This window comes from Dipodomys ordii, unplaced genomic scaffold, assembly GCF_000151885.1.
Source record: "Dipodomys ordii isolate 6190 unplaced genomic scaffold, Dord_2.0 Scaffold47, whole genome shotgun sequence".
NCBI classification, from domain to species: Eukaryota; Metazoa; Chordata; class Mammalia; order Rodentia; family Heteromyidae; genus Dipodomys; species Dipodomys ordii.
The window spans coordinates 6,840,164-6,860,672 of record NW_012267263.1 but is presented as its reverse complement, the minus strand read 5'-3'; the positions used below and the strand labels follow the sequence as shown (position 1 = coordinate 6,860,672).

General features: G+C 41.7%; 1 protein-coding gene across 1 annotated transcript in view; it reads left to right on the top strand.

Moving 5' to 3' along the window:
• The first annotated feature begins 3,015 nt into the window (after positions 1 to 3,015).
• The window catches only part of Rfx8 (RFX family member 8, lacking RFX DNA binding domain), a 73,339-nt gene continuing 55,845 nt past the window's right edge, over positions 3,016 to 20,509 (top strand). Inside the window, exons 1-3 of the mRNA XM_013019787.1 lie at positions 3,016 to 3,135; positions 14,934 to 14,995; positions 17,209 to 17,295. Coding sequence (XP_012875241.1) covers positions 3,016 to 3,135; positions 14,934 to 14,995; positions 17,209 to 17,295 — 269 coding nt within the window. The remainder of the gene's footprint in view (positions 3,136 to 14,933; positions 14,996 to 17,208; positions 17,296 to 20,509) is intronic.

The following is a 20,509-nucleotide window of genomic DNA, read 5'->3' as shown; positions in this document are numbered from 1 at the left end:
AAAGAAAATATTAGACACATAGTAATTGCTTAGTAAATACCTGTGATTCCTTTGTGAGTATGCACCTTAAAATCAGATAAATAAAAGTCCTATAGATAAAAATAAAAAGTTTGCATAAGCCAGGCAGGCTCCTGCCTATAATCCTAGCTTCTTAGAGGGCTGAGATCTGAAGATTATGATTCACAGCCACCCTAAGCAGGAAAGTCTGTGAGACTCTTATCTCCAACTAACCACCAGAAAACTAGCAGTGGTGCTGTGGATCAAATTGGTAGAGCACTAGTCTTGAGCAAAAAGCTCAGGGATAGCACCAGGTTCCAAGTTCAAGCCTCACGACCAACAACAACAACAAAAATGTTTGCATATATGAAATGAGATGTCTTGGGGATGAGACCAAAGTCTAAAACACAAAATTCATCTATGTTAAACTGTGGTTCATGCTTATAATTCTAGAGGAAATTGAGATCTTTGGATTGAGGTTCAAAGCCAGTCTAAGCGGAAAAGTGTGATATGAGACTCTTATCTCCAATCATAGACCCAGAAATGGATCTGTGGCCCAAGTAATAGAATACCAGCCTTGAGCTAAAAAGCAAAGGGACAAAACCCAGACCCTGAGTTCAAGTCCCAGTACTGGCACAAAAGAAATGAAAGAAAAATAACAAAAAAGAAAAGACACAGAGACACAGACACACAAGATCAGGGAAGATATGGAGAAGGAGTGATGTACCTACAAACCAGGGAACATGGAAAATTTCCAGCAGTCATTAGAAGCCAAAGAAGCAAGATCTGGGGCTGGGAAGGTGGCTCAGTGGTAGAGTGCTTGCCTTGCATGCATGGGGCCCTGGGTTCGATTCCTCAGCACCCCATAAGCAAAAAGAAAAAAAGCCGAAAGTGGCGCTGTGGCCCGTGGTAGAGCACTAGCCTTGAGCTGAAGAGCTGAGGGACAGCACCCAGGCCCAGAGTTCAGGCCCCACGACCAGACCAAAAAAGAAAAAAAAGAAGCAAGATCTGTTTCTCTCTGAGCCTCTGCATGGAACTACCTACTGACACAGATTTTAGACCTCTAGTGTCCAGACTGACTGTGAGAGGATAAATTGTTTTGTTTTAAGCCACCCAGCCTGTGTTAATTTGTTACCCTAGGAGACCAGTATTGGGCAAGAGATCATTCACGTTTTTATGTTCATTTTTCCTAGAAGCCAGTTAGGTTACAATTGTGATTGTGCTTTTTAGTTTTTCAGGAAACTAAATGTGGGCCTTAATATGCCTCATCTCAGAAACTAAGCTCTATTTCACTAAAGAGAAAACAGATGATGTATTGTCTATAAGTGCCCTGTTTAAAATGTCCCTTTGCTTGAAGAAAGAAATATGCTGGACTTTTTTTTTTAGTGTGAACCCTGAGTATCCTCAAAGGATTGATTTTCTTTTTTAATCTAATGCCACAAAAATCTACAGTGTCCAAGTGTCTGCTATTAAAAGGTATTGTGTTTGCAGATCACTTACACACATCCATCTGGGTACTTTACAACATCTCTAAAGGACTTACACAAACCTAGTAAGTGTAGCTTGGGATCAATTGAGTTGGTCTTTTTTTTTTTTAATATTGCCAGTCCTGGAGCTTGAACTCAGGGCCTGGGCACTATCCCTGAGCTTCTTTTGCTCAAGACTAGCACTCTACCACTTGAGCCACAGAACCACTTCTGGCTTTTCCTGTGTATGAGGTACAGGAATCAAACCCAAGGCTTCATGCATGCTAAGCAAGGACTCTACCACTAAGCCACATTCCCAGCCCTCTTCACTTGGTAATACATTTGTTTAACATGTCCAAGGCTCTGGGATGGATCTCTAACACACACACGCACACACACAAATAATTTTCCAAAGTTATGTAGAGCTTCACTATAGCTCATGTTTACTGAATTCAGTCACTTCAGTTTAGATAAGCAAATAAGCAAAACCTAAGCCCTACAATATCAATGGCTAAAAGCCAATAATAAACACTCTTACTAGTAATAATCAATATCCGTTTTTGCTCAAGGCTGGCACTACTACCTAAGCCATACCCCACTTCTATTTTTTTTCTTGTATGGGTGTGCTGCTCTGGGGCTTGAACTTAGGCCCTGAGTACTGTCCTTGAACTTTTTTGCTCCATGTTAATGCTATACTGCTAGACCCACAGCTCTACTTCTGGCTTTTTTTCTATTTGATGATGATTAATTGGAGATAAGAGCCTCAAGAACTTTCCTGCCTGATTGGCTTCGAACCATGATCCTTAGATTTCAACCTCCCGAGTTGCTAGAATTACAGGTATGAGCCCCCAGTGCCTGGCCACTTCCAGATTTTTACTGGCTAATTAGTGATAAAAGTCTCTCCAATTTGTCTATTCTGCTGGCTTGGAACCAGGATCCTCAGTTCTCAGCCTTCTGAGTTGCTAGGTTTACAGGCATGAGCCACTTAATTTAGGATGAATACCCAGCTTAACATGATTTTTGCATTTAGACTTAATCTCCAAGACATCTCATTACATTTGTGTACTTTTTAAAAATCCAAAATCAGAAACACTTCTGGCTGAAGGACCAAAGGGGACAGGGGACATTATCAGTGCTGGTCATGAGCTGTTCTCTAGAGTTCCATTCAAAATTAATGTTATTCAATAAGAAAATTTCAGTTAGTTAGTTGGATGCTGATCATGAATTTTTCTTGGGACTAGTACTTAGGGCTTGAACTCAGGACCTTTGCCCCCTGCTTGGCTTTTTGGTTCAAGGCTGAAGGAACTCTACTACGTGACCCACATCTCCACTTGGGCTTTTTGCTGACTTTATTGGAGATAAAAGTCTCTTAGACTTAACTGCCCCAACTACCTTTGTCCTTTGGTTCTCCATTCTCAGCCTTCTGAGTAGCTAGGATTACAGGTGTGAGCCACTGGGCCAAATTCTGATTATTATTGCTGTCAAAATACCTCAATTTAGAAAAACATATACCAACTGACTCTTCTGGTCCTCTCTCTCTCTCTGAAGGTTGATGGACAATTTCTGTACTTGTGAAGGGTCCAGCGTGCCTCGCTGTCTCATGTATGAGATTTACATGGAGACCTGTGGGCAGAATGCTCAAGACCAGGTCAATCCAGCAACATTTGGGAAGGTATGTTAACACTATGAGCACTTTATTCACACTATACCATGCATTGAGTAAGGAAAACAAGGTGCTGTCCTGTGTCAGTCAGTGATGGAGATATGATCTTGTTAGGCAGTTTCATCATCTTTGAAGATCTTACAGTGCACACACACAGACTTAAGGATACAATCTCACAGGATCACTGTGAATATGCGGTCCATTGTTGACTGACAGAAGCATTATCATGTGGTGCCTGACTGATTGGGAAGTATTTGAAATGTACTGGAGTCTAATGGGGTATCAGTAAGTACAGTAACTTCACTGTGGGAAGCCAGCCCACTGGTCCACAGCCTTCATCTCCACTGAAAAGCCACTTTCCTTTGGCAGGGGCCAGGAAACATGAAGAACTATACCCAAGGAAGTGTTTCTATGGCAAATCCAAACACTCTTTAAAGAGCCAGGTTGGATGGGCCACTCACTCCTGGTTAGAAACTCAAAACTCAGTGCAACACAAGCTCTGAGCCACTCTAGAGGTACTCAACAACTGATGTTTCCCACAATTCAGTTGTATTTAAAGAACTCACTGGCTCTTAACGATTTCCTTTGGAGGGAAATCATTGAGATTACCCAGAGTAATTCTATGTTTTGGGATATAGGCTTGGGACCTATATTCTAGAACTTCACTTAAGACCCCAGAAAACATTAACACAGGGATAATCAGAGACACTCTGCATTCAACAGATGCTTACTTAGCAGTATCTCAGTGCCTGCTTTAGCTGCTCAAATGAGAGCAGTAATCAAGAGAGTTAAAAGTCTAGTCCTTATTGAACTTGCAGTCTAGTTGTTCACAGCCACAGAGCTCATTTGTGCTGTTTCCTGGTGAGGAAAACAAACCTAGGGTTCCCCAGCTAGTCACAGCATGTAGATGGCAAGCCTACCGCTAGAATCAAGGCCCCAACCCCATGCCACTAAGTGTCCAATGTATGAAGACAATGGAGCTCACTAGGTCTCTAACACACACACACACACACACACACACACACACTGTGAACTTTATATGCAAACAAGGTCCCATCTCTCCAGGCTGCAAAGACATAAAGTCAAGTGAGAAGCAGCACATTTATACAAAGGAAGAGTGTGGTTTGTCCTCCAGGTAAACAGTCCATACCAGAATTTGTCGTTTGGCAGGAAGGGCATAGGTTTATGAAACTCTGTTCACCTTATCGGAAGCCTTGGTGACATTTTTACAACCTGCACATCTATATCGCTTTGGTGTCCATCTGGCATGGGATGAAATAATTTGTGTTGCAAAGAGTTTGCTCACAAGGTCACAAAGCTGCCTGTTTGCTTTCCTCCCGTCTTCCCTCTTTTTCTTCCCTTATTTTCACTTTCTCCTTCCATCCTTCTCTAATTTTTAGGCGTCTTCCGTAGACAGAATTGAGTTGGTTCACAGCACACTTTAATCAAATGTGCATGCATAGGCTCACAACTATAATACTAGCTACTCAGTCCAGGATCACAACAAATTGGAGAGAGACTCTACAAATGGGACTACCTTAAAATAAAAAGTTTCTGCACAGCTAAAGACATAGCAACCAAACCAAAAGACATAGCCAACTAGCTGGGAAAAAATATTTACCAGCAATATATCAGACAAGGGGTTAATATCCAGTATATACAGGGAACTCAATAAACTAATCCCTCCCAAACCTAACAAGCCAATTACTAAATGGGCAAGGGAACTAAAGAGAGACTTCTCAGAAGAAGAGATAAAAATGGCAAAGAAACACATGAGGAAGTGTTCACCATCCCTGGTTGTAAAGAAAATGCAAATAAAGATAACCCTGAGATACCACCTTACCTCAGTCAGAATAGCCCACATCCTAAAGTCAGCCAACGACAAATGCTGGAGGGGATGCAGAGAAAGAGGAACCCTATTACACTGCTGGTGGGAATGCACACTTTTACAACCACTTTGGAAAGCAGTCTGGAAGGTCCTCAGAAAGCTAAATATTGACCTCCCCTATGACCCAGCCATACCACTCCTAGGCATCTATCCTGAACAACAGGAACCAGTATACAAGGACACATGCACCTCCATGTTTATTGCAGCACTGTTCACAATAACTAGGATATGGAAACAACCCAGATACCCCACTACAGATGAATGGATCCAAAAATTGTGGTACATATATACAATGGAATATTATGCAACCATTAGAAAGGAAAAACTAATGGCACTCACAGGGAAATGGATGGAACTAGAAGAAATTATGCTGAGTGAGGTAAGCCAAGAGCAAAGAGACAAATGGCACATGGTCTCCCTGATAAGCCGATGTTAAATCCAAAACGTAAGGGAACACGACAAAGTAAACAAGACTGGAGAAACAAAGGACATCCACTCATATGGTTAAATCATTATTAAATGACCCCATGCGGCTGACCACATATATGGCATATATGTGCACATCTGAGGGAAACTAGGAGGAAAACACAGAAGCAGAGGGAAACAGGAAAACATACAATAGCAGGACCCATCAGCTGCACTGGTCATTGATCAAAACAAACTAAGCAACTCAATGGCAGCGATGGGAGGGAGGGAACGAGTGGGAAAGAGGGAACAGCTGACACTAAGCAAAAGGAAAGAAATGTACATATCACCCAATGTGGAAGAAATAACTGTCTTATCAAAGCTCATAGAACTCATAAACTTTATAGAAAATTTGCCCCATGAAGGTTAGAATGTGTTTGTGACTAAGTACCACTATCCCACAATATTGTGAAATTTGTGAAATTTAAGTAATCACTTCATCACAATCAAAAAATTGCAAAAAAAAAGAGTAATGAAGTAGTTTATGTTGGCATTGACAATCCCTTCATGAGTACTGTCTTAGGGACACATTCCTCATTTAAGAAGGCTCTTGCATTTGTTGTGAAGGATCTTGGATTTTATGAATAATCATGCCGTTTGTATGTTGCTTTGCTAGATGATTTCCTTACTCAGTTTTCAAATAAAGAAAACTATGTCTAACATTTCTATCAGTCCTTAGTTCATGATCACCCCAAATATATATAGTAGGTTGTATACATTTGGCGAAAGAATTATTTCAAGTGTGGACTACAGGAAGCGGAACCATCCTGAGGTTGTAGATTGGGAATGTGTAGTGGCATTTAAGCAAACAAGACAGACTTAAATATGTCTTTGAGTCTTAACTGTTTTTTTGCAAAATTCATACAATGGTGCGTTCAACTCCATGGTTTATTGTAGCCTGGTGTTTTCATCAATGAAAGCATTTTCTCCAAGTAAGCTCAATAAAATTAACAGATCAATGGGAAAAAAAAAAACTAGCTACTCAGAAAGCTACTCAGGAGGATTGAGGTTCAAGACAGAATAGTTTAATGGACTCCATCTTCAATTACCTATCCCACCTCCACTCCCCCCCGAAAAATCAACTAGGCTGTAGATATGGCTCAAAAAGGTAGGATGCTGTTTTTCCTTATTTGCACTAACTAGTATACATCTAGGACAAGCAGAAAAGGTCAAAAGCTGTGTACATATGACCATATAAAATGATGCTAAGTGGTGGGGGAGAGTGGAAGATGAGAAGGGATGGGAAGGGGAAACAAAGGAGGAGGCAACAATGCTTGATAAGAAATGTACTTCCTCTGTATGGTATTTTCACAATTAAAAAAAAGTGATGCTAAGCAAAATGAACCCCAACATAGGGACACAAGTGGTTTTATCTTTGTTGTTGTTGTTTTTAATGTACTTATAATGTACTCTGTGATTTTCTTTTGTTTCTTTTGTATGTTCTTCCCCCACAGTATAACTCCTGTTTTGACTATATTTGATTGTGGTGCCCTGTATCTTGCATATACGTTTTTCTAATTTGGGGAGGGGAAGGGAAATAACAAAATGCTGAAATAAGGATACAGGTGGACTCATTGTAACAATGAGATGTACAAGACACTGTGTTGAAAATGAACTTTATAACTTGGGTGGGGGGAGGGAGGAGTTGGGGAGGTGAGGAGGGAAGGGACTGTGGGGAAAAATAAAGGAGGGGATAACAATGCTCAATAGGAAGTGTGTTCATTATCTCACTCACATCACTGTAACCCCTCTGTACAGTATCTTTGCAATAAATATATATATATATATATTTTTTTAAAAAGGTAGGATGGCAGCTTAGCAAGTGGTTCAAACCCAGTACTACCAAATATAAATAAATACATATATTTCTTATCCAGGAACTAATTAGAAACATAAGTGGTTAGATAAGCTCTTTTTAATGTGATAAACATCACACCTCCTAAAATGAACCCTTTCCTATCATCCTGGCCTCCTGACTGGCAAGAGCTGTGTCCTGGTCATCATCATTGTCCTTGCCTTATGAAGACAGTTGAGCAAGCCAAGGGTGGCGCATAATGGCAGGGTCCTCAGCATATTTGAGGCCTTGGGGGGGGGTCCGGTCGTGGGGCCTGAACTCTGGGCCTGGGCGCTGTCCCTCAGCTCTTCAGCTCAAGGCTAGCGCTCTACCACTTGAGCCTGGCTTCAATTCTAAGCACAAAACCTAAAAATAAGTTTTAGTGCATTTGCAGGTGTGAGGACCTATTTTAAATTTTTGTTTTTTTACCTCTACTTCAACGAGTTTTGTATTGTCTACAATCTTTGGAGCAACATTTATTGACTTACTATTATATTCTGAGTGTACTAATGTCACTTGACTGTTATGTAATATCTCACAGTTTATGCATCACTCTCCCATGCCTGGATATTTGGGCTATTTCCTCATATTACCACCGCGAGCCCTCGTGTACCTGGGTTCAGGTATGCATATGGCAGCTTTCTCTTGGATGACGTAGGTCAGTGAACTAGCAGAATCAGAGGGTATGTGGCCAGCAATGCCAAGACCAAACCCTTCCCAAGATTGTTGCTCCAAGTTACTTCCCGCCAGCAATCTGTGGGCTCCAAACTTACTTCAAAATATTGAAAGCGTAGAAACATTCTTCCAATCAAAATCCTCATTCTTCAAACTTTTAATCATGGGTGGAAGTTCTGTGCTTGTGATAGCCATAGGATATGCAGTGGATACTTCTAATGTGTCAGCTGGCCAAAGACTTGAAACAACTCATCTCTCTGCCTTCCCATAAACACTCTCTGGCAACTTCACCTTCCTGCCTGCTCACTTCCTTAACACTTCAATTCATTGATTTTCCCCTTGAACTCCAGGGACCAGCCCAGTGCTTCAGGTATGCCCAAAGGATAAGGATTAATTTTTCTCTCTCTTTCTTTCTTTCCTTTCCTTTCTTTCTTTCCTTCCTTTTCTTTTTTTCTTTCTCTATCCTCCCTCCCTCCTTCCTTCCTTCCTTCCATTGGCTTTTATCCTTCCCTGTCATCCTATTGGTTTCACTTTACGCTTGTGGTCAACAAAAACAGCTCAAATATTTTCTCACAGAAACTTTAATTAAAGCAGTCTTCCCTATAAACGACTCTATAAGCTGTGAAATCTGTATAAATAGAGAAGAATGTTGTTGTCATTAACTATTCTTAAGCCAGTAGTAGCTAGCTCTTTGGATTTGACCCGTAGTTGTACTTGTCACCATCTCTTGAAATCCCAGGGAGGTCATCTGGTCTCAGCCTGGTGATCTCACAGCTGTATGAGCAGATGTCTATATCTCTTCATCTTGCAAGGTGACTCTCAGTAAGGTTTTCCAGCCAGCAGGGAATTCCCCATCCCCACTCTTCACTGTGCCCTCTTGCCCACGTGTGGCTCTTTCATCATCCTGGAATCTTAGAAAACTTCATCAAAGGTTTTGCTGAGCTCTGGGTAGCCTGAAACAACAGCCTTTTCTTATCCACCCACCTGCTAGCCTTATGGGGGAAGTGGATGATTTCAGAGGGACTTGTTTTGGCTCCAAGATGATCCTTAACTTCCTTTTCTAATGTTGCAAAAGGCTTTCCTCCCAAATCTTTTCAAGATCTCATTATAAGGTGATCTCACTCCTGAAGCCCATATCTGAGGGCTGGGAGGAGGCGGGGGAGTGGAGGGTAGAGTATGTACTAAGCACACGGAATCCATGTGTTTAATACCTACACTAAAAGAAAATCTTGTCATGAAGTTGTTTCAAATTGCAGAGTATTCCTAAGGGGGAAAAATCAGAGAGACACTCTAGTATGAAACACCAACACTTATTTCATAGCTCATCTAAATTCTTCCCTTGGAATCCACTCCCAAGATACAGAGGTCTAAACTTGAAGCTCTGTCTGGAAGTTTTGCCTAGACAACAGACCAATTGGTGGAACTCATCCTGGAAATGTGCCCTGGGCTAGATTTGTGACTAGGGTGGATAAGGGAAGGGGAAACTGTTGGTGGAGATCCTAAAGCATGTTTACAAGAGAAACAACAAAATGCACCCAATTCGAACTTCCTCCATCCTCCCCCAGGAATGGCATTGATTGGCTGGGAATTCCTGTGCAGATGGGGGGGGGAAGAGGGGGGCCGGGGGCTCTTTGTGATAGCACTGGGCACGCATGAGTGATGCTCAGTCCTTAACAACAGTTGATAAACTGCATGGGTTACGGAGTCTCCCGAGCAGATTTCCTCTGTTAAAATGACATTTACTAATGCTTTTCTGACTAGAAAAAGAGTACATCTTTGTGCTAGGAAGAGGAGTGTTATGGAGAAAATTCATACTGGTTATAGTCTCCCTGGGGAAGATACAGCCATATGTGTGTGGTTCATTTACATATGTGTGTGCACATGCATGCATACACAGGGGAGCTGTGGCAGCCAGGGAGTAAGCATAGACTTCACCTTCATTTCCCATGATGCTTTGGACCTGCTGGTTATTCAAAGGGCTCTCTGTCCCCTACCTCCTACCCAAAGTCTAACTGGGTGATGTCACTCTAATTGATCCAGTCCCAGATAACATCAAAACCCTGACCGCCATTTATGGTGAACTCGTTTTCCAGCCAGGTGCATCATTTCTCTAATGGCCCTTGCCTGTAATCCTAGCTATGTGGGAGACAGAAGTAGGAGGATCAAGGTTCCATGCTGGCCCTGGGCAAACACAAAACACCCTACCTGGAAAGTAAGTAAGACCAAAAGGGCTGAGGGTGGGTTCAAGGGGTAGAAAATCTGCCTGGAAGCATGAGGCCTGAGGTCAAACCCCATTACTGCCAAATAAACAAAAAAGGTAGACATCTTCTCTGCATCTCCTCCAGCTTGGTGGCCACAGAGAACTAGGCTTGGGAACTTATTATGGTTTGAGTATGAAATGTTCCTCACAGGTTCATGTGGGGCTGGATGCTTAGTCCTCGTGTTGTGACACTATTTAACGTTAAGGTTCTAGAAAATTCAGGAGATGGGAGACTGGTTGGGGAAGTCATTTGGGGTGTGCCTTTGAAGGTCATACTAATTCCTAGTCCCCTCATTGCTCTCTGCTTCCTATCTGCCATGAAGTAAACATGCTGCCTTCTCCTAGACTCTGCCACCATGATGTACTGCTGGAGCTCCTAGAGCTAATAGTCCATGGACAGTACCCTTTGAAGCCATGAGCCAAAATAACTCTCTCCCTTACATTGTTTCTTTGTTTGGGGATTTTTTTATTGCTGGTCGTGGGGCCTGAACTCTGGGCCTGGGTGCTGTCCCTCAGCTCTTCAGCTCAAGGCTAGCACTCTACCATTTGAGTCACTTCTGGCTTTTTCTGCTTATGTGGCACTGAGTAATTAAACCCAGGGCCTCATGCATGCAAGGCCAGCACTTTACCACTGAGCCACCTTCCCAGCCCTCTCTTCCATTGTTTATGTCAGTGAGAGTCACAGTGAGAGAAAGCTAGCTCACATGGAAAGATCATTCTTTGTTCCTTCCTCTTCTTGCACTGCAGGCCACGTGTTGGTTGGACATTCTCCAGCCCCAAGCAAAAGGAGATGAGAGAGACTGCAGAGTTTTTTTTTACTAATGCTATATTCTTTCTTTTTTCCCTTTTATTTTTTTCCAGTACTGGGGCTTGAACTTAGGACCTGGGCACTTGCTGTCCCTTAGCATTTTTGCTCAAGACTGGCACATAACCACTTGAGTTACAGCTGCATTGCTGGCATTTTGATGGTTAACTGGAGATAAGAGTCAGATTTGGCTGTCCTGGCTGGCTTTGAACCTCAGTCCTCAGATCTCAGCCATTCTTAGCTAAAACAGACTGTGGGTATGCTAGTTCCATCCCAGTGGGAGCCTTCTTCTCAGCCCCCAAAGTCACTGGCCAGTAACCATAGGAGTCCCAGGCCATCCCTAGACTTTTCTTTCTAGTCTGCCCTTGAACCATGGTCTTCTGGGTCTCAGCATCCCAGGTAGCTATGATTATAAGCATGAGCCACCAGCTCCTGGAGAGGGTTTTTGTTTTAGTTAAAAACTATAATGTGCCTGCTCTTAAGATGAACACAAAAAACATACAAGGACCTGAGTTAATTCAGGCCATGTACAGGAGCTACTCCTTTCAAAATAGCAGACCACTTCCCAGGCCTCCCCAGAGCCTGCTGCCTGATTTCTAGTCATCTCTGGAGGTTCTTATCATATGCATGTTGATTTTATTTTGCAAGTAGGTACAAAGGAAGACTTAAGTCAAAAGAAATGGTATTTAACAAGGCCTTGTTAAAAATAGTCACTTTCTGGATTTTAGTCAGGCATTGATCCCTGTCTGGGATCAATGTTTTGTTTTCTGTCATTTATTTCTCATCTTTGGTTCTCTCTCACCGAAAGACACTCTTTTCACCCCTGACTGCACAGTTAAATTGTGTGAGACTTGCCGGCCTGCCTCTTTCAATCTGCTTCCTCTACACATAAGTTTGTGTTGGCCTCCTCAAGGAAGAAGCCAGGACATTTCATGTTTTGTCAAACCTGCTCTCGGGGGCTTCTAGGAAAATAAGGAAGGATGGAACATGAAATCAAATCAAAGCAGTGCTGAGTGGTAATGCAGAAAATGTAAAATCAACCTGGTGCTAGTGGCTCACACCTATAATCCTAGCTACTGAGGAGGCTGAGATCTGAGAATTATCATTCAAGAGACAGCCTGGGAGACAAATTCAACATTCTTATCTCTAACCCACAAAAAACTGGAAGTGGAGAGGTGGTTTAAGGGGTAAGCCTTGAGTGAAAAAGCCAAGCAAGAGCCCAAGGCCCTGAGTTTGATCACACATACCCACGTAAAAAGAAAGAAGGAGAGAGAGAGAGAAAGTAGAAGGAAAGAAGAAAGGTAGGGAGGGAAGGAGGGAAGGAGGAAAGAGGAAGAAAGGAAGGAAGGAAGGAAGGAAGGAAGGAAGGAAGGAAGGAAGGGAGGGAGGAAGGGAGGGAGGAAGGGAGGGAGGGAGGAAGGAAGAGAGGGAGGAAAGAAAGAAAATGTAAATTCATTTCTTGACACTGTTAACATGATGGCTTTCCCTACTGTGCATTTTCCTTTTTATATTTTTTAAAATTATCTTTATAGTCAGTTGTACAAAGGAGATAGCACATAACAAAGCAGTTTATGAATACAATGCATTTTGATCAGTGTCATCCCCTTCAACATTCTCACCCCCCCTTTAGCCCACCCCTTTCTGTCTTCATTTTGTGGTATATACAATGAATTCTTGACTACATTTCCCCCTTTCTCCTCTTCATTCCTCTACCTCTTTCCCCTTGCCCCCACCCCCCTCTTGAATATATCCATTTCTTGGCTTTTAGTTGATTTTGTTGGGCTTTGACCTGGAATCTATTATACTTCAGTTAATTTGTTTATAACCACTTGTGTACAGTACAGCCTATCCCAACATGTTTACGTATAGATTTGTTGGTATCTTCTATCTACCAAAGTGAAAGAAACCATACAACCTTTGTTTTCCTGGGTTTGCCTTTATTTTAATATAATTTTTCCAAGTCTTTCCATTTCCTTAAAAACGGTACAAAAATTCTTTCTAATAGATGAGTAAAATTCCATTGTGTATATTGTCTTAATCCGTTTGTCCATCCAGGGGCATCTAGGCTGATGCCATATCTTGGCTATGGTGAATAGTACTGCAATAAACATGACTGTGCTGATGGCTTTACTGAAACCTTGTTTATGTGCTATTAGGTAAATGCCCAGGGTTGGGAGTGCTGGGTCATTGGGATGCTCTACATTTATATATTTTTTTTATTTTATTGTGAAAATACCATACAGAGGAGTTATAATTACACGGGCAAGGTATTTAGTACATTTCTTATCAAGCATTATTGCCTCTTCCTTTGTTTCCCCTTCCCATCCCTTCCCATCTCCCACCCCACCCCACCCCATACGTTTATATTTTTGAGGAATCTCCATACTTCTTTCCAGAGTAGCTGAAAAAGTTTACATTCCCACCAACAGTGTATGAGTTCTCATTTGGCCACATCCTCAACAGCATTTGTTGTTGTTTGTTATCTTGATGGCCAATCTAACTGAGGTGAAGTGAAATCTCAGTGTATAATGGGTGAAGTGAAATATATTATGTATTTTTTTCTTTTTTTATTATGAAAATACTGTACAGAGGGGTTACAATTACATGGGCAAGATGATGAGTACATTTCTTATCAAGCATTGTAGCCTCCTCCTTTGTTTCCCCTTCCCATCCCTTGCCATCCTCCCCCATCCCTCCACCCAAGCCCCTCCTCCCACCAAAGTTGTAAAGTTTGTTTTCATCATAACGACTTGTATGTCTCATTGTTACAATGGGTCCACCTGTATCTCTAGTTAAACGATTTGTTTTTTTCCTTCCCCTCCACAAATTATACCCACATCAAATACAGTGAAAGCAGGGGTTATACTGTGGGGGAGGGACATACAAAGCAACAAAGAAATAATCTTATAAATGTGTTAGAAACAATCGCATGAAAGAAAAAACACATTTGAATACATATCTTAGGGTTCATTTCCCTAACATCACCTTATCTGAAGTGTATTTTCACTGTAATCCAGGGTTTCCACATCCAACAAGTGTGTGTCTGTATCCATGCCTGCCATTAACCTCTTCTGACAAGTAAACAGGCAGAACTCTATGGCCTCAGGCATAGTATCAGTCCCCTCCAATAAAAGGCATGTCCAAGTAACTTGGAGCTGAGATGCTGAATCAGAAGGAGCTGTGCATTTCAGCACCTTAATAGCACTTATTTATAAAACCTAAGAAGTAATAAGAATTAAGTCAGTAAGTAAATAAATAAATAATGACAACAAAAATGACCATCACCTCAAGGGAAAAAAGAAGACAACAGTAGAACTACAGCAGCTGATGGCATGGATTGTGATACAACTATTAACCTGCTTCCAGGGAGTTCCTAATGACAGAGGAAATAGTTATGGTACATTGCAGAGTGACAGGCATGCCAATTATATAATGCCACAGGATGCATATTATTGAGACATTAAAAAATACTAGAAGTGCTGGGTGCTGGTGGCTCATGCCTATAATCCTACCTACCGAGGAGGCTAAGATCTGAGGACTGAGGTTCAAAGCCAGCCCAAGCAGGAAAGTCTGTGAGACTCTTATCTCCAAAATTAACCACCAGAAAACCAGAAATTGTGCTGTGGCTCTGGCTCAAGTGATAGAGCCTTGAGCTCAAGGTCTTATCTCTGATGTTGAGATTTAAATGGCAGTTTTCTCTTTGTGGCATCTTTCAATTTGTAAAATGGTCTGATTTTATTTCTTTTACAAATTTTGCTTACATTTATTTGTCATTACCATCTGTAGAGAGGAGATACAATTTACACATGGTAAGCTAAGAAACTGAACCTTTATTTCTTACTTTTCCCGTTACATCTTTAAATTTGACTTCTTCTTTCAGCTGGTGCACTTGGTTTTTCCTGATCTTGGCACCCGGAGGCTGGGCACCAGGGGAAGTACCAGGTGAGCTCATTACCTTTATTTTAGGGGTTAAAAAATGAGGGTCTGGAAAGTCAGAAAATAAGTGACAAATTATGCAGCACAAGGCAAGCTACAAATAGCAACTTCTACTAAATAGAGCTCAGAATTCAAGTTAAGTCTTCATCTGAAAACCAGTTAGGCACTACTAGATTCAAACACTGATCTCTGATTATTTCGGAATTTATATAATATGTGTATGTTTCATATATATAATTCATTTATATATGTATATTTGGGTTCAGTGCTTTAAATATTTGGACATGTGGCTATCTAATTATGGACATGTTTAAGTAAGTACACAGAATAACAGATTCCTTGAATGAAAATTTGTAAGGATCCACTCAGCAAGTCTGAACTACATTCAGGAGACTAGGGCCTATAGTTACAGTTTCACAAGAAATAAAATTCCAGCGTTATCAGGCATATAGTTATCATCATTGTCACTCAGTTATTACTTTCATTGGTTGTTTATTTCAAATCAAGATGGAAAATCGGGGAAAATTAGAAAAAGGGCCAGCCACCTCAGAAGGAACCTGAGAAAAGATTGGTAAACTTTGTGAGTTTACCAAATGTAACCCAGGGCAGTTAAGGAGTTGAAAAATCACCATTCTATTGTGAGCCTGGACAGGTTCCTGCAGTCTTCCGGTGTCTGCAGAGACCTGGGCTGCAGGTAAGAGAATCACAGATTCAAGTGGTGGTAGCCCTGCTAAGGTGACAGTGCAGAGACTTAAGAAAGCAGAGGGGAGACCTCCAAGCTAATGCTGCCAGCTATGTAGGAAGTCCTTTGGCTGGGATATGACCTGAGAAACAGCAAGCTGAAAATGCACTGGATACTCTTATACCAACTCTTGTTTCTGGAGGTAGAGCATCCTGTTTCCTTTCACTCCATCATAGGCTGCCTTGGAGCTCCAGCCCATAGCTGGTCCCTAGCATGGCAAGAGTGATGAATCCCACATTGTTAGTTTGGTAATAGACTCTGATTTACAATCCACAGCGTGTACAGTCAAGACACTTGCACAACCACATTCATTGCTGCACTATTCATCATTATCAAATTATGGAAACAGCCCAGATGTCCTTCAGTGGACAAATGGATCAAGAAAATGTCACACACACACACACACACACACACACACACACACACACACACACACCGGAATTTCACTCATTCATTAGGCAAAACATTGTTATGAGAAACAGATGGATCTGGAAAATAATATGTCAAGTGTAGTAAGGCAGGTACAGAGAAACAAAAGTCACCTGCTTTCTCTAATTTATAAATATATGTGTGTAAACATTTACAGTGTGATATGTATACACACAAATGTGTTAACAAAAATATGGCATACACATGGAGAATTCTGATGGTGTAGCTTTTTTGACCAACTTATTTACAATCTAACAAAATGAAATACCGGGAAGTTGGAACTTGAGGTGTCAGTGGAGGATGGACAAATGGAGGTCAAGGGAAAGGGGGATAGACAAATGGAGAGAAGGGACAAGAGAATAAAATCCTTGCATTCAGTGTATGTATGTGAAAATTAAGCTAGGAAAATTGAGGGAAGGGTGTGACTAGGAGAGATAGGGGAGAATGATGGAAGAGGGTGGCATGGATTAAAATACATTGTATTCATAAACACAGGTTGGCATAAAACCCTTTCATACAGCCACTCAAAGATAATAAAATAACAAGGTGCTGGTGGCTCATACCTGTAATCCTAGCTATTCAGGAGGCTGAGATCTGAGGATCATGGCAGGAACTCCATGAGATTCATCTCCAATTAACCACTAGAAAACCGGAAGTAGTGCTATAGATCAAATAGGTAAAGTGCTAGCCTTGAGCAAAATTGTTCAGGGACAGTGCCCCAGGTCCCAAGTTCAAGCCCCATGACTGACTAAATAAATAAATAAACAAATTCACAGCATCGTTTCCTCTAAGTACATACCACTTTCATAACATCATGAAATTGAAACATGGTAAGTCAAACCATTACAAAGAGGAGAAATTCTAAGTTGAGCCATCACAAGTTGTGGGTAGTCTGTACCAGGAAACTGTTCACCTAACTCATCATGGTCAGGCTTTCTTAACAACTTGGGTCAATGATGAAAGCTGGGTCTTCATCCATTGGCTTCTCATCTCCCACATGGCATGCAAGTAGTTGAACAAAATTTCAAAGTATACTTTCCATCTTCAGGTATCATTATGATGGACTCTACATCAAGAAAAGTTCTTTCTTCTACACCCAGTACTGTTATCTACTGGGTAAAAAAGGCTGTCACAGGTGAGTGTCTGTCACTTGGGTACAAAGTTAGTTACCATGAGAGTCCTTCATATTTTATTGTATCCATCTGGCTTCAGGTGTTTTTAATGGCTTTAATTAATTAATTAGTTATTAATCAAACTGTTACTGGGATTTGAACTTAGGGCCTGGGTGCTGTCCCTTATTTTTTTCACTTAAAGCTGGTACTCTACCATTTGAGCCACATCTGTACTTCTGGCATTTGGGTGGTTAATTGGGGATAAGAGTCTCACAGACTTTGCTGCCTGGGCTGGCTTTGAACTGTGATCCTCAGATCTCATCCTCCTGTGTAGCTAGGATTACAGGTGTGAGTCACTGGTGCCCTACTTCAAGCCTTTCTTAAGGATGAAAACACACCCATCACATTAGTGCACCATTGATCAACCCATTCTGTCAGTCTATGGCCATGTTAGTGGCCAGAAAAATCCATTTCCAGTTCATTTCTATGGATGTTTTTCTTTTTTTCTTTTTAATTTTAGATGTTCAGGGCCATGTCCCTGCAAAATATGATGGCACACTACCACTTGAGCCACATCTCCAGGCCTGCTTTTTTCTGGTTATTTTTGACAAGGAATCGTGCCTGAACTACAGTTCACCTACTTTTAGGCTTCTCATTGTTACTAGGATAATAGGTGTGCAACACAATATCACCTTGTGGCTTCCCATCTTCCTTTCCCATTAGTGCAGGCATTTCCCAAGGTCTGTCTTGGTAATTCGCGTTACTGCCCACCTCTTGGCTCTAGCACCCTCCCGCTTTCTGTCTATCATCATTGCCTCCCCCACTGGTCCTCTCCCCTCCCACTCCCCAGGAATACCTCTCTGACTCTTCACAGGACATTCCATTTACATGACCCACTGAACCTCACCCTAAGTTTGGGGAAATCTCAACTTATAAATTATAACCTCCTCCAAACTGCCTCTGCCTCTTGACTTACTTCTACTTAGGATGCTGGCAGATAGAATCCATATGAAGCGAGCTGGGCACAAGTGGCACATGCAGATAATCTTAGCATCCCAGGAGGCTGAGATCTTAGGATCCCTGTTTGAAGTCAGCTTGAGCAGAAAAGTACACGAGACTCTTATCTCCAATTAACCAGCAAAAAGCTGGAAGTGGAGCTGTGGCTCAAGAGGTAGAGCTCCAGCTTTGAGAGAAAAAGCAAAATGAGGCCCTGTTCATGTCCCAGTACCAGCACACACACACACACACACACACACACACACCCCGAATCTGTACAAAGTATTATCTAAAGCTACCTTTGATTCCCTTAGGTGACACAGCCTTATTGATTCTTTTGGTTCTCCAGCCATGTAGTTTGGCTCCTGGCATTTTCTTTAAGCCCCTCATCATATGACACTGACATTAGAGTTGGCCAAATGTATTGGAGGGTTTCATGTCCACAGATTGAACAACCTCAGATGTTGTGCTTGGTAGTTAGACCTACAATCACTGCATTTCTACTAGCATGATTATTATTATTTTATTGTAAAGGTGATGTACAGAGGTGTTAGAGTTACATAAGTAATGAGTACATTTCTTTTTGAACAATGTTACCCCCTCCCTCATTTTCTCCTGCCTTCCCTCCCCCAATTCCCATCCCGCCAAGCTGTATAGTTCATTTCCAACATAGTATTTAGTGAGTATCACTGTTGCATTGCTTCACCCATGGTTTCTGTGGTTCCCTTTCCCTTTCCCAAATCAGATAAACTTATATACAAGACAATGGGTACTGAAATCAAAGACAGACAAATCCATTTCCAGTTCATTTCTATGGATGCTTTTATTTTTTTGTTTTTAATTTTAGATGTTAGTTCAGGGCCATGTCCCAAAAGAAATAACTAAAAGCAGTACACTAAGAACAAAACAAAACAAAACAACTACCTCTTGTTTCCATATCTTGGAGTTCTTTTTGATTAGCATCATTTTTATATGGTCATATGTACATAGCTATTGAGCTATTGTGATCCTCTGCTAGGATTATCCTAGGTATATAGTGATTATTATAAATGAGGGAAACCTATGCTATTAGCCTATGCTAATCAGTGTAGTTATTATTAGGCAGTCTAAAGTTATCTAGAATTGACTTATAATATATGGGAAGGTTGGGCACTGGTAACTCACATTTGTAATCTTAGCTACTCAGGAGGCTGAGATCCAGAAGATTCTGCCAGCTCAGGCAGAAAATTCCACAAGACTCCATCTCCAACTTATCTGCAAAATACTAGACTGGAGGCATGGTTCAAATGTAGAGTGTCATTTGTGAGCAAGATGGCTTACATGGCTCTAGAAGACCCAGAATTCAAACCCCAGTACTCATACACAATAAAATAAAATAGCATATTGATGAGTTTAGGTTCTATGCAAATACAATTTTAAATGAAACTTGGACTCATTGGTCTTGGATCCAATCCCCTGTCGGTACTGAGAGACCACCGTACTCATGGATTCTACAAGGCCTCCCTCTCCTCAGCTCTTCACTACTCAAAACACGGCCACCAAACTAAAGTTCCTAAAATTCCACATTTGCTCTGCCTCTCCCCTGTTTCTCTTACATCTGGGATAAAACCCACACCCCCGGATTAGTGTTCAAAGCCAGTTCCTTCCTATTCCACCTTCAACCATTTTGCCTGAGAGATCTTCTGGAGCCCCATTCATTCTTTGGGTTCCTGAGTGGAACTGTCCCCAGCCATGCCAGCTCCGGGAAAACCCTCGTTGGCTTACTTTTTCACACACTTCACTGTCGATCCCCAACCAGCATCTCTGCATAACTCACAAGCTGTATGGCTGGACTTGACAGTAAAGGATGACCCTGGAAGGCAGGCTCAGCGAGCTGACTGCCATGCTACAGATGGGGTTGTCTTCAAGCCCTTTGGAACCTAGCGTTGAGAAACAGAGTAGTCACCTTAAAATCCCCCATGGATTTTAAGAAACCATGGAGTTTTGCTTGTTTTGGTCCAGCTGTGGTTTGAATGTTTAGATCTCAAATACAACACTGTTAAAAGATGGAACTTAAGCTGGGCGCTGGTGGCTCACGCCTGTAATCCTAGCTACTCCGTTGGCTGAGATCTGAGGATCGCGGTTCAAAGCCAGCCCGGGCAGGAGGGACCTTGAGACTCCTATCTCCAATAAACCACCAGAAAACCGGAAGTGGCGCTGTAGCTCAAGTGGTAGAGCGCTCGCCTTGAGCTGAAGAGCTGA